Source organism: Tribolium madens, unplaced genomic scaffold, assembly GCF_015345945.1.
Source record: "Tribolium madens isolate multiple individuals breed KSU strain unplaced genomic scaffold, Tmad_KSU_1.1 Scaffold_19;HRSCAF=116;Tcas5.2_LG9, whole genome shotgun sequence".
Classification (NCBI taxonomy): Eukaryota; Metazoa; Arthropoda; class Insecta; order Coleoptera; family Tenebrionidae; genus Tribolium; species Tribolium madens.
In genome coordinates this window covers 16421170-16433854 of record NW_025400983.1, presented here as the reverse complement: position 1 = coordinate 16433854, position 12685 = coordinate 16421170, and the positions used below count along the sequence as shown (strand labels likewise).

At 32.0% G+C, this 12685-nt stretch overlaps 2 protein-coding genes across 5 annotated transcripts; one reads left to right on the top strand and one right to left on the bottom strand.

Annotated features, from left to right (window-relative positions):
- The first annotated feature begins 171 nt into the window (after window positions 1-171).
- LOC123013247 (mothers against decapentaplegic homolog 4-like) lies at window positions 172-7454 on the top strand. Of its 4 annotated transcripts, none has more exons than XM_044411690.1 (10): window positions 172-315; window positions 3106-3362; window positions 3415-3751; window positions 3836-3943; window positions 5949-6439; window positions 6485-6623; window positions 6679-6890; window positions 6951-7013; window positions 7065-7276; window positions 7329-7454. In XM_044411690.1, exons 2-7 carry the CDS (start codon window positions 3114-3116, stop codon window positions 6888-6890), a joined length of 1536 nt encoding a protein of 511 aa, XP_044267625.1. In that variant the 5' UTR covers window positions 172-315; window positions 3106-3113; the 3' UTR covers window positions 6951-7013; window positions 7065-7276; window positions 7329-7454. The 4 variants fall into 4 exon arrangements, with proteins under 4 accessions (XP_044267625.1, XP_044267634.1, XP_044267618.1 ...); XM_044411699.1 differs by having other exon boundaries at window positions 208-315; window positions 3093-3362; XM_044411683.1 differs by having other exon boundaries at window positions 214-311; window positions 6954-7013.
- On the bottom strand, window positions 7015-9694 carry LOC123011624 (4-coumarate--CoA ligase 1-like). Its single transcript, XM_044409159.1, is given in 5 exon segments — window positions 7015-8035; window positions 8093-8255; window positions 8301-9268; window positions 9316-9517; window positions 9566-9694. Coding segments are annotated over 5 exon segments (1560 nt in total). The 5' UTR covers window positions 9683-9694; the 3' UTR covers window positions 7015-7925.
- Window positions 9695-12685: the final 2991 nt, after the last annotated feature.

The following is a 12685-nucleotide window of genomic DNA, read 5'->3' as shown; positions in this document are numbered from 1 at the left end:
CCCCCCCTTGGGTACGGCCCTGAGTTCTAGAGATATTGGCAATTGCAAGTTTTAAAATTGACACCCTGTATACTATATTTCAACGATCACTCCAGTGACGTCAATTCGCGCAAATAATGCGGACACGTGATTGGTGCAAATTACGAGGCAACCTTCTTACAATTTTTTTTATAATTCTTGGTATGAGTCTTCCAGCTGATTGACCGATCGCAACGCCACCAACCACCAACGGTAATCGAAATCAGATTGGATGAAGCTTTGTGATTTTGTGTCTGTCGTTTCGCTTGGAGTTAAATACAAGCATTTTTCAAGTAGGTAAGTAATCCGTTTTTTCATTTAAATATCTTTAAATGGTTTATATTTTATATTCTGCAATCACTACCATTTCCTTTAAACGTATTTCCCACAAGACTAATACAATCGTCGGTGTGATTGTTGTTTTTCGCGGAATAATGAACCTTTTATCTAAAATTTTCAACACAAGTTCAAAACAAGTACCTACACACATGTTGTCTCACAACTCAGAATACCCTTTTTATGGTAAATGAAAATAAATAAATAAATGGAGGTTATTTTTTAAAATTGCTTAGAACTTAGAATAGATCAGAGCAATTTCTCTGTATGTTTATAAGTACATACCTAGGACTGCTTTAGAAGTACTTTATGTGAATTTGTACTATTTATGTGTATCTACAATAATATTTATGACATAAAATAATAAATAAATTAAGTACAGTCACATGCAATACGAGTAATAATGAACCTGATTTTTTTTTAAGCAACCAACATTACATTTTAGAAAACGTGGATATTAAAATATTTGGTTTTAATAATAAAATTAAACATAATGATTAAAGAGCACTTCAATTTGAATTTATTAAAAGTCAAACCTTGGAAAATTTGGTGAGAATTACTAAAATGTTGACGAAAAGACCAACAAGGTTGAAAAATGCAGATGCGCGATATCCAAATAGACGGGCTGCTTAAAACTGGAGTAATCACTTTTACTGACAGAAGTTTGTCTAAAATAAAAATAAGTTTATTATGTTTAACTAATTAAAGCGACTTCTTATTGGATCCTCCTAACTCTTTCTAACACCACGCGTTTCAACCACAAAGTGGTCATTCTCAGGTGAGAATAAGACTAATCTTATTTTTTGCGCGAGTGAGCTCTATTTGATTGTTTACCACTCTGTTTCCAAGACAGTAAGTTGTATTTACTCGTTGCTATTCCAAACTCGTCGGTAAGTATTTTGTTTATTGTTGCTAAGTCGGTAAGCATTCAATAATGTTCGAGAACATTTTTTTTAGTTTAAAAAAACTAACAAAAATCATTCGTGCAAAAAATGTCATAAGCATCACGAACGAACGTTAAGGACTTATCGTTCTTGATGCTTAATATACTATAACAATGTTAACTTTGTCAACTGAGTTAAAAGTTCCCATGACAAAAATTGTTTCAGTCTTTTTTCACGAGGTACAGCTTTTCAAAAATTAGATTTTGGGTTAAGTTTTTGGTTTAGATTATGCAATCTTGAATTTGGTTAGCGGACACGGCCGATGTTGCAACACAAGATAACTGTTGAAACCAATCACCAATTTATGTCATATGGTAGAAATTGGCAGTTTTGTTTTTCTCAAAAAAGACTTGAAACAAAAATTTGAATTCATTTTCATTATGCTTAGCTGAGAGTCTCCTATCACCATTTGAGAGTTGGTCCGACATTTTTCAATCATTCTGAATATTGCATACGTCATACAGGGTGAGTCATATAATAATAAAGACCCTAACCGATATTCAAACGGAACCCAAAATACATTCTCAGATACCTCTATTCATTATTTGATGTTCTGTTTGATATTTTTCAATGATATAAACATAGGTACATTGATAGCTTTGACAATTTTTATAAATCGAAGTCCTACGGTGTACTTTTGACGGCACAGATTCAGCCACTCCATTTTTGTGGGATTCTCTCTTATCAAAATCATGTCCGTTTTTTTGTTGTTTGAGTACATTTTAAATTTAAGGGAAGTAAAAGTGGAATTGATGACACGGTCAAATGTAATTAATCACATATTAACCATTACTTTGATTTAAGTTTAATAATCTAAATTTTTCGAATGTAACAAAAGGCAAGTTGTCTTTGAAAATGTATTTTGGGTTACTTCTAAAAATCGGTCAGGGTCTTTATTATAAATGACTCAGCTTGTATATATAAACTGTTTTCTATAACTTGTATTACTTTGAAATATAATATTTTGTACTTCTATAAAATAATAATAGTTAAAATAATTAAACTTTTAAACTCGGAATTTCTTTATAAAATTCCAGTTTAAAAATTCAAATTTATAAGTTATAAACAAGAAATTTTGAGACAAAAATTGTAATTTGTTACATAGTAAAAACAAACAGTTGTGTGTGTTGGTTATTAAAATAATAAATTTCTCAGAACGTGTACAAAATTACAAAATGACGTTAAGAACCACATAGCAGATTTTGGAGAATCAAGGACGATATTTAGACATTTTGAGTTCCAAATTGAGAATCATTGTGATTTTTGAATTTTAAATTTTCATTTTATACAGGGTGTTTCAGTATGTTGAAAAAGTTCATTAGTGACGGGTTTTTTTGATGATAACATGCACTTTTCAAAAATTTATTACACATCTAAGACATCTAGAAATATTTGTTTTTTACTACTTTAAAAAAGAAGGTACAAGCTGTAAGCTTATAACATTTTTTTAGTCTGTTGCGTTTGCAAAGATAAAAAAATGAAGGCGTTTGTTAAATGTTCAATAACTTAAAAAAGTTAAATGGAACACCCTAATCATTGTTTTTGCATTTAAGAGATTATTAAATTGTTTTTCTAAAATTTTTATAGATAGAATTCTTTAATATTTTTTATAGTATCGTTCGTACCTGGATGCGAGTTATGGCGCACTCTGTAAAAAATTATAATTTTAAATTATAATAATTCTAATAAAATCAAAAGTCTATTGCAGTTTAAGACAATACGCTCAACTGAAACATTTGCATTGAAAAAAATGTGAAAAAACTGAGAAGTTATAATTGTTTTCTTGTTATTAAGATCATTGTTGCAGTGTCAGACATGTCCGGGTTTTCTACTACAACAGCACTCTCATCGACTGACGCTTGTCTAAGTATAGTACACAGTTTGATGTGCCATCGACAAGGAGGAGAAGATGAAAGCTTCGCAAAACGTGCTATTGAATCACTTGTCAAAAAATTAAAAGAAAAAAGGGATGAATTGGACTCGCTCATCACAGCAATAACCACCAGTGGGGCACATCCAAGTAAGTGTGTCACAATTCAGAGGACTTTAGATGGCCGCCTGCAGGTAAATCATTTGAATGTTACTAAGTTAAACATTATTATTTGAATTTATTTAGATTTCTGGACGCAAAGGCTTTCCTCACGTGATATATGCCCGAATTTGGCGATGGTCCGCTCTCCAAAAAAACGAACTCAAACACGTAAAACATTGTCAATTTGCATTTGACTTAAAGTGTGACTCGGTGTGTGTGAATCCTTATCATTATGAACGGGTGGTACCTCCTGGAATTGACCTTTCTGGACTTACAGTACAATCGACACAATTAAATGAATACAACGCTGTACCAGCCGCTGGTAGCAGAATGGATACAGATGGCGAAAAATATAAAACTGTACAACAGCAACCTCCACAACAAAATATTACCCTAAGTGGACTACAAGCACTTTCCATAAGTAAGTTTGTGTTGATAGCTAACAGTGTATCTGTATTTTATGATTGAAAATACTCCATTTTTCTAATCTTTGTTTTTGTGGTAGGTGATCAGGGAAACAGATCAGTTATGACACATCTCACTCCTAAAGTTGAAGGAGGAGTTGGAGCATGTTCCAGCTCTAATTGGTTACCCCACATGCAAATGCCTTATCGTTAGTCTCTTTTTTATTTCTTCAATTTAAAGTTTTGTAGTTAATTACGGTGATGCGCACACAAAAAAGCTCACAAAAAAAACCCACAAACATAAATGCCTACAAGGAAAAACCCACACAGAAAAAATCTCACATGAAATAAGGATTACAAAGAAAAAAGCCTACGTCAATAAAACTCACACGGAAAAAAGCTCACAAGGAAAGAAACGCACAGTGAAAAAAATCCCACATGGATAAAAACTCACACAGAAAAATACTCACTTTCCAAAAAACCCACATACTAAAAACCCACAGAGAAAGAAGCTCACTATAAGCGGTGGTTGATGTAAATAGGTATTACGTTTTCTCTCTAGTTTCTCTTTTTTTGTGCTCCTCTACTTTAAAGATAACATTTCCTTTCAATTTGCATGATAGTAGTTTTATTTTTCGTCATATTTTTCAAATTCACAACTCGCCTTGCTGCGAGAAGTTTCAATAGCGTACTGATAATTTTATTAAATAAACAAATTAACAAATAAAATTGAATTGACATTGCCAAAAAAAATTTGCACCATATCAAAAATTTTCTAAATCTTTAACAGATCGGGGTGGCGACTCGGAGGTGACAAGCGATAAGAATTAAAAAAAAATACAGAAGTTTAGTCTGTCAACGATTTTAAATCGATTTTTATTTTTGGTAGATATATTCTATAGTTTCTGAGATATTTGGGTAATCAAATTTAAAAAAAAAAGTAGATAGTGTGCTATTTAACATTATAAAACTGGGGACAGCGGCTTGGGGGCACACAAAGTTTTATACAATACTTATTGTCAGTTTCACCAACGATAAATAAATCGTCAGACATAGTTATATGAACAATATTTTTTCGTTATTTATTAAGTAAAAAATTGTTTCACTAGTTTCACCAAACTTTTTTTAGCTATTATCAAGTTAGTTACCTGAATACGATGTTTTTAGTAGTGACAGTACAAAAAATGTTAAATTTGGGAGTTGTGCGCGTTACTTTGTTAAGAAAACTAATCACATTGAGTCACAACCTCAAAAGAATTAAGAGGCAGAGCTTGTTCCAAATCTGGTGGCGAACTGACATTGTCAAACATGAGTGAATTTTGACACTAAAAGTATGTTTACTATTAAAAAAAATATTGTCCACAGGCGTCGTTATAAAATGTATTTCAATACCACTGTTAGGTGGTAGAGCAGAGGATCCACCTGAATCTCGCCCTATTGTACTTTTATGTAACAATAAAAGTCAGTTGTTATTATTATTATTTAAAAAAATATAGTAAGTAGGTACTCATATAAGATGAAGAATGATAAACAAATTATTAAGTTGTTAAAGCATGAAAATAATTTTTAACAATGATATTTCTAATAATCCTTGCTCTCAAAAATACTAGAGCAAAATTCGATTTCATCGCTGCTATCGTGGGTTATGATAAGTTCATTAACGATTACATCTAAATGATTTTCCCTACTTAAATATTGGTCTTTATTTGCGATCACCCGATTGTAAACTCTTGCAAAATGACAAGTAAGAAAATTTTAGAGAAAAAAATGCACGCCCATAAGTTTCATTATCTTAACGAAGTGTGCGCATTCCAAGTTTCTTCTCTGTCACTGTCATTTCGCCACCAGATGTGGAATAAGCTCTTCACTCTTGATTTTACACTTCTCTTGAATAGGATTACAGCAAAACTTTATTCTAAAACATTTTTATTGGCCTGATCGGATTAGAAATTCATCCACGACAGCAGAGATAGTTTTTTCCCTGTGAGCTTTTTTCCCGTGGGCTTTTTGACGATTAGGCTTTTATTCATATCAGTTTTTTTCTGGGTGGGCTTTTTTCATTGTGCGTTTTTTTCTAAGTGGGGTGGGCTTATTTCCGTGTGAGTGTTTTTCAGTGTGAGCTTTTTCCGTGTGGGCTTTTTTCTTGTGCGCATTTTTCGCGTGGGCTTATTTCATAGATTCGTTAATTACGTGTTGAATTTTGTAAAATTTTAGGTGGAAATAACCGTCAATTGGCTGCTACGGCTACTGAGGGTCAGTCTTTTACTGGTGCTAACACGTTAACCTACACAGCCTACTGGAACACAAACCAATGTAACGAAGTAAACAACAGTTTGTTGTCGTCTCAACCGGCTCCCGAATACTGGTGTTCCGTGGCCTACTTCGAGCTAGATATTCAAGTCGGTGAAACATTTAAAGTACTTTCAAGTTGCCCAAATGTGACAATTGACGGCTACGTGGACCCCTCCGGTGGCAACAGATTTTGCCTCGGTGCATTGAGTAATGTGCACCGCACTGAACAAAGTGAGAAAGCAAGACTACATATTGGCAAAGGGGTACAATTGGATTTAAGGGGTGAAGGAGATGTTTGGTTGCGTTGTTTAAGCGACCATTCAGTTTTTGTTCAGAGTTATTATTTGGATATTAAGGCTGGACGAAAGCCTGGTGATGCGATTCACAAATTCTATCCTGGAACAAACATTAAGGTATTTTTTAAAGTTTGAAAAACAAGGGTTTAATTAGGTTTGCAGGTTTTTGATCTGCGCCAATGCCACAAGCAGATAACCACTCAAGCGGCCACAGCGCAAGCAGCAGCAGTGGCACAAGCGGCGGCAGTGGCAGGGCACATTCCAGGCCCACATTCAATGGGTGGGATAGCGCCAGCTATAAGTAATAATTTTGTTGAAAAAAAAAATTGTGCACTACATTTATTATTGTCTGTTAGGTTTATCGGCGGTGGCGGGGATAGGAGTGGACGATTTGCGAAGACTCTGTATTCTTCGTTTGAGTTTTGTTAAAGGCTGGGGTCCTGACTATCCCCGACAATCGATCAAAGAAACCCCTTGTTGGGTTGAAATCCATCTGCACCGAGCTCTACAACTGCTCGATGAAGTTCTTCATACTACACCTTTAGAGAGACCACGTGGTATAAAATAAGTAAGTTCATCTTTTGATAAGTTAGTTATTATTTGAATACTTTTGTAACTATTTTCTCAGTAGTTTGTCAGAGAATTATTCTTAATTCAAGCGGCTACAGCATAAGAAACTCCAACGGCAAAAGTAATTTTATTTTTTTTTATTTTGAGAAAAAATACACCAATTATTTTTTAGATACAAGACGATGAAAACCATAGTTCAAAGAAGCGGTCGACAGACTCGTTAAAAAGCGCAAAGCAAATGAAAGCCTTGAAGGCAATGTACTAGGTTAACAACACGTAATTTACCTAATTTTACGTTTACCTGTTAAATGAACTACAAATCAAATCCTAAAAAATGTGCCCGCATTATTTTGTATTGTGTCTGTTACAAAATATTTTTTTAAGGTTTGTGTTAACAAGAGTAATGATTTTGTTGTATATTTTTCATTTATTTTAGGAGAACTAAGGACCTACTGCTTTTTACTATAAAGGACAACGTAAACAGAAGAAAAAATTTGTTGTTGAATTGGCAATGGGTTTAAAAGCATATTATGTGTATTAAAAAATATATTTTTTAGTTATATCGTTTAGTTGTTATTTCAAATCTACTGGAAAAATCGAACTTTCTTTTAAATTAACAATATAAAGATTTGGAATTTTTCTACAACTCGGTAAGTAACAATATTTTTGACTGAACTTTTAAAGATATTGGCAACTTATTTTACCTATTTTAATATTTATTAGAAATTTTTAATTTGCCAATTAACTTTTTATCATCATTTTTTTTTAAATCATCTGCAATAAAAAATAAGAGATGTATAATATAATTGCTTCTAAAATCAAAAATTGTGACATTAGAACCTTCTCACAACCAAAAACTTGACAGATTTGACAATTAGGTATGTACTTATGAATGAATTTTTGTATTTTCGTGAAATAGTTAAGGAAGAAAGAGTTGATCTGAACTCATTATTCTAGCTAAAGCTTTAAAATTTAGTTACACCTGAAAACTTCAAACATGAAAATACATATAACCAGACATTTTTTTTAAGTGTTATAACATTTCTTTTAGTTTTATTCTTAGAATTTTACCGCTGGAATTTTTAGGGATACTGTCAATAAATCTAACTCCTCCATGCAAATGCTTTTGTTTAGAAATATTTTCTAAAAAAATACAAAATACAACTAATCAATACTTATAACTTTGTCACCCGTTCTTACCTGAAATGTATTGAATCAGTTCTTTTTCCGTGATATTTTTATCTTGTTTAACAACAAATGCCAAAGGTAACTCTCCGGCTCTTTCATCCGGTAATCCAACAACAGCTGCATCATTAACAGCAGGATGTTGTATTAACAAATTTTCCAACTCAGCTGGTGATACCTGAAATTTGATTTTWAAATTAAGCAARATAYAAAARGAACARACCTGAAATCCRTTATACTTAATAATTTCCTTCAAACGGCCAACAATATAAAAGTAACCTTCTTCATCGTAGTAACCTAAATCACCAGATTTCAAAAATCCKTCTTCATRYAARGRTTTTTCRGTTTCRTCTTTATTTTTRAAGTAACCTTTCATTATTCCATRACCTTTGATTCGTATTTCTCCAATTTGATWCGSTGYAAGAGTTTCTTCACTTGTKACATCACAAACTTTGARTTGTGTYTAAGASATSACTTTCCCTGAAGARCCATATTTTTGAKAYTTTTTAGGAATCATGGTTGCACCACCACAAACTTCGGTCATTCCATACACTTGCCTGACTGACTTGACCTGAAACTTTTTTTGGACCATTTCTTCCAGTTCTTTACGTACAGCAGCAGCTCCACACAAAATATCAGTGACGGAGGAAAGATCGAATTTTTCCACTAAGGGGTTTTTGACCAAAAATTGTAAAATTGGAGGAACCACAAACAATTTTGTGATTTTGTGGTTTTGGATTAAGGTTAAAAATAAATCAGGAATAAATTTTTCCATAATTACTGTTTTGCAACCGCTTAAAATTGAAGCTAGTGAAATAGCACAACCAAACACGTGGTAAAATGGAAGAAATGCTATACAAGATTCGTGTCTGTTAAGATCCAAAAAAGTGGGGTCTGTGGCATATAACATTGTTGTTCTTATGTTTGAGTGGGTTAATTGAACACATTTTGGAAATCCTGTTGTACCTGATGATGTTAAAATTAGAGCAACTTCTGTCATCGGATCTAACTCATCAATAGGTTTAAATTCCTCACTGTAATTACACTTTAGTGAAGAATCAAAGTCAGAGTCGTATAGCAAAATATGTGGAAGTTCAACTTCATTTTCAACTTTTTTGAGATTGATTAATGACTTGTTAGTACAAAGTATCAAAACTGGGTTACAAATTAGTAAGAAGTGTTTTAGTTCTCCTGAAAAAAAAGTATTAAAATTAAATTTAAAACACTTAGTAGCTTGCCAGAAGTGTAGTCGTGGTTAAGAAGATTAATTGTGGCTCCAATATAAAATCCGGCAACAATTGTTGCAATGAATCTCCAGTGATTTGGGGAAATTATCGTAATTACATCACCTTTTCTAATACCCAGACGTTGAAACTGTTTTGCTAATTGAACAGTTAGTTTTTGAAATTTTCCATAAGTTATTTCTTCTTCAGAATCAATCTACAATAAATTATATTGTTTTTTATGTAAAATTTAGAATTCCTATACCAAAAGAACTCGATCACAATCCCATTCTTTAATTTTTTTGTAAAAAATTTGACCTAATGATTTCAATGGAAAGTCATTACAAGTGTTAGAAGGACCAACTTGTATTAACTCACTCATGATTGCAACAGACTGAATGAAACTTTCTAGTAAAGTTTCTTATAAAAGCGACCTCTTCTTATCACTTCTAATAGAATAAGACAAACGATTAATTGTCATTGGTTGGACTATTTTTCTATGTACAGACAAGTTAGTGATAAGAAGCGACGGGAAAGTTTTAAATAATATTATTAAATGAGTTATCAATGTTTATTATTGAACATGTTTTGGAATTCATTGAACCAAATCAAACCATAAGGTTGAAGAAATGAAGAAAACTGAAAAAGTTTTGCTGAACAGGATGCGCCAGAACTCGCGTCCCAGAGAAAATTTTCAAGTAAGGTAGGATACCGAGAACATGAAAAAAATATTATCCATCTGTTAAAAACTTTTGACATCCAATAAAAGCCACATATAATATTGAACAGGATACAGCTTCCTTGTTTCCTCTTTTAATAGCCTATAGCAAAAAAACTTGGAAAATTATTTTTCCAATAGAAATAAATAGAGTCAAAGTGCAAAATTTAAACCCTCATAACTTCGAAATTTTTATAGATAAGTAATTTTTTTTAACATTTTTCCATGTTCCTAGTATCTTATTACCTTATATGGCATTTTTTTCTGTGATGCGAGTTCTGGCGCACTCTGGATAGTCACAGCAATCGGAAAAATTCTGCGTTTGCAGTTGAAAGATTACACTCAGATTCAATGGTTTTGCGTTCAATTTAGATTTTGTTAAAAGCGGAGAAATGAAGATATACAGGGTAGATATACAGGGTGATTCATCTCAGCTCCGGTTTTCTGTAGCTCAGTTATTATTAAAGAGGGAATTTAGATATTATGTAGACTTTATTTTATTTAAATTCTAGAGCGCATTTCAAGAAAATATTTTTGATTATACAGGATGTTGCAATACAAACATATGTTTTTTTTAATGAAACATCATGTTTCTTGGCATTTTTGAATGTAGCTTTTAATTTCAATGTTTTTAAGCTAAAGTTCTATTAGTCGATTTTGATTAGTTTTTGAATTAAGTTGTTTTTTATGGCAACAACATCCTCTTTTTAAAAATTTATTACACAAAAAGTGAAGACAGCTGGGAAAAAAATTCAGTTTTCGAAAGCAAGGATCGGACCCTAACACAACAAGGAAAATGGCTATGATTTTGTGAATTTATTCAGACAGAAAAACCAATCATGTTGACAATTTTGGTTGTGTAATAACTACTAAAAAAGAACGCCATCCAATAAATTGCAAGATTGTTCCAGTATTTTATTATATCGTGCAAACAAAAAGAAAATATATATATATATATATAAGAAATATATATATATATATAAGAAAATATATATATATATATAAAATATATATATATACATATGCAAATGGTACGCATACACCTCCGATCGCTATGTCAACCGAACGTGTCTGACTCCGATTTTACGTGTTCGCCTCCGAAATCGGAGTCGGAAGCGTCTTGCCTTGTTCTCATCGAATTTCCACGAATTAGAGTACCCTGAGTCTTCTGGCAAATTTTTGTCTGGAGGCCAAAACGACCTATATACACATACTAACATACACCAATGTTCGGCGTTATTTAACTAGATGGCGCTGCGGAGTTATACAGATTTTGTATACAGGTCGTAATCGCCTCCTTGCATTCATAGTGCGTGTTCGCCTCTGCACTCTGGCAACGTCGCAAAGAGGCGAAAACGATAGATACTTATTCTTCTAAATAGATATACACACTGTGCGCACATTAGATAAAATAATCCTCCATCGCTTCCTAGCAACTCAAAAATRGATTTTTTTACCATGTATTCCTTTCAAATTCGTATTGCATAATTATCGATATGATAATTTTATAAAAAAAAAACATGCATATATAAATCTAAGTCTAAGCCCAAATGACCGATACTTTTCCTTCTAAACGGAAATAATTATAAATATTTGATCAATCACTTTTTCGCAACTCCAAAAATTTATTATTTTTCTTTATAACTGTAACTACGAGTATCTATTTGGTAAATGCCTTTTATAATATAGATCATAAATAAACACTGCTAAGTTAATCAAATAAAATTTTATTATTAAAGTTACATTTAGTACAAAACACTCCAAAATTTTAACATACTGTTGAAGTCTAAGTCTTTATTGGGAGATGAAAGTTTTTATTACATTATATTACACATTGTCTACATATTACATTATATTTACGTTAAGGATTATTTAAAGGTTTTGCTCTTTTAATTTTGTAACAATAAATCTTTTAATAGTTTATCAAAGTTACAACAAATAAAATGTTGTAGCCTTTTAAAATAATTCTTATTTGCATTAATCAATTTTTAAAATATCCTATATTTTAAGCCATCTTTAATAGGTGGAAGCTATTTTCAGAGTTATTAATAAATTGCTATGTCAAATCAGTCTTATTGTTGATTTATGGAAGGAACATTAAAATGTGTAACAGCCAAAATTAATTTGTTTTTGAGAAATGATTTCTACATAGATTAATATTGCTATTTTGGTCCCTTTAAACAAATAAATCAAGATACTTTAGAAAAAATATAGAGATTGATTTTATAACGACTGGTAATAAACATAGCGGTGTCATATTTCCGTAGTTTTTTRCCTAATATGTTACAAGACAAATTTGTGGTGATATTTTAAAAATCAATCGTACTATCGTACTCAAGAAATGTTGTGGTAATTTGGTGAAAAGAGTTTCATACTTCTGTTTGGGAGGTTCCACATGTGATCGGCAATTGCCAGATAACTTGAAGATTTTCAATGTCGTGCTGTCCTGGGAGGAAAACACGCGTCTTGATGGAGTAAAAATCGCAAAATCTGCCATCACTTTGAAGCTACTCTCCATSAACAGATACTTTATTGAAAACCTATTTACCAAGTATTATTTCTCTATTTTTCTTTACAAAACCGTTAATTTACATGGCGAATTTATTGAAGTAACACGTTCTCGACTTTTGAAAACATCCTCTTATATTTTTATAGGCTTCACTGACT

Excerpts from the sequence above, each read along its gene's own strand:
- LOC123013247 (XM_044411683.1), top strand. The coding sequence starts at position 251 with ATGAAGCTTTGTGATTTTGTGTCTGTCGTTTCGCTTGGAGTTAAATAC. Across the intron at positions 3,363-3,414 it reads CTTTAGATGGCCGCCTGCAG|ATTTCTGGACGCAAAGGCTT; the intron begins GTAAATCATTTG and ends GAATTTATTTAG. Across the intron at positions 6,440-6,484 it reads ATCCTGGAACAAACATTAAG|GTTTTTGATCTGCGCCAATG; the intron begins GTATTTTTTAAA and ends TTAGGTTTGCAG.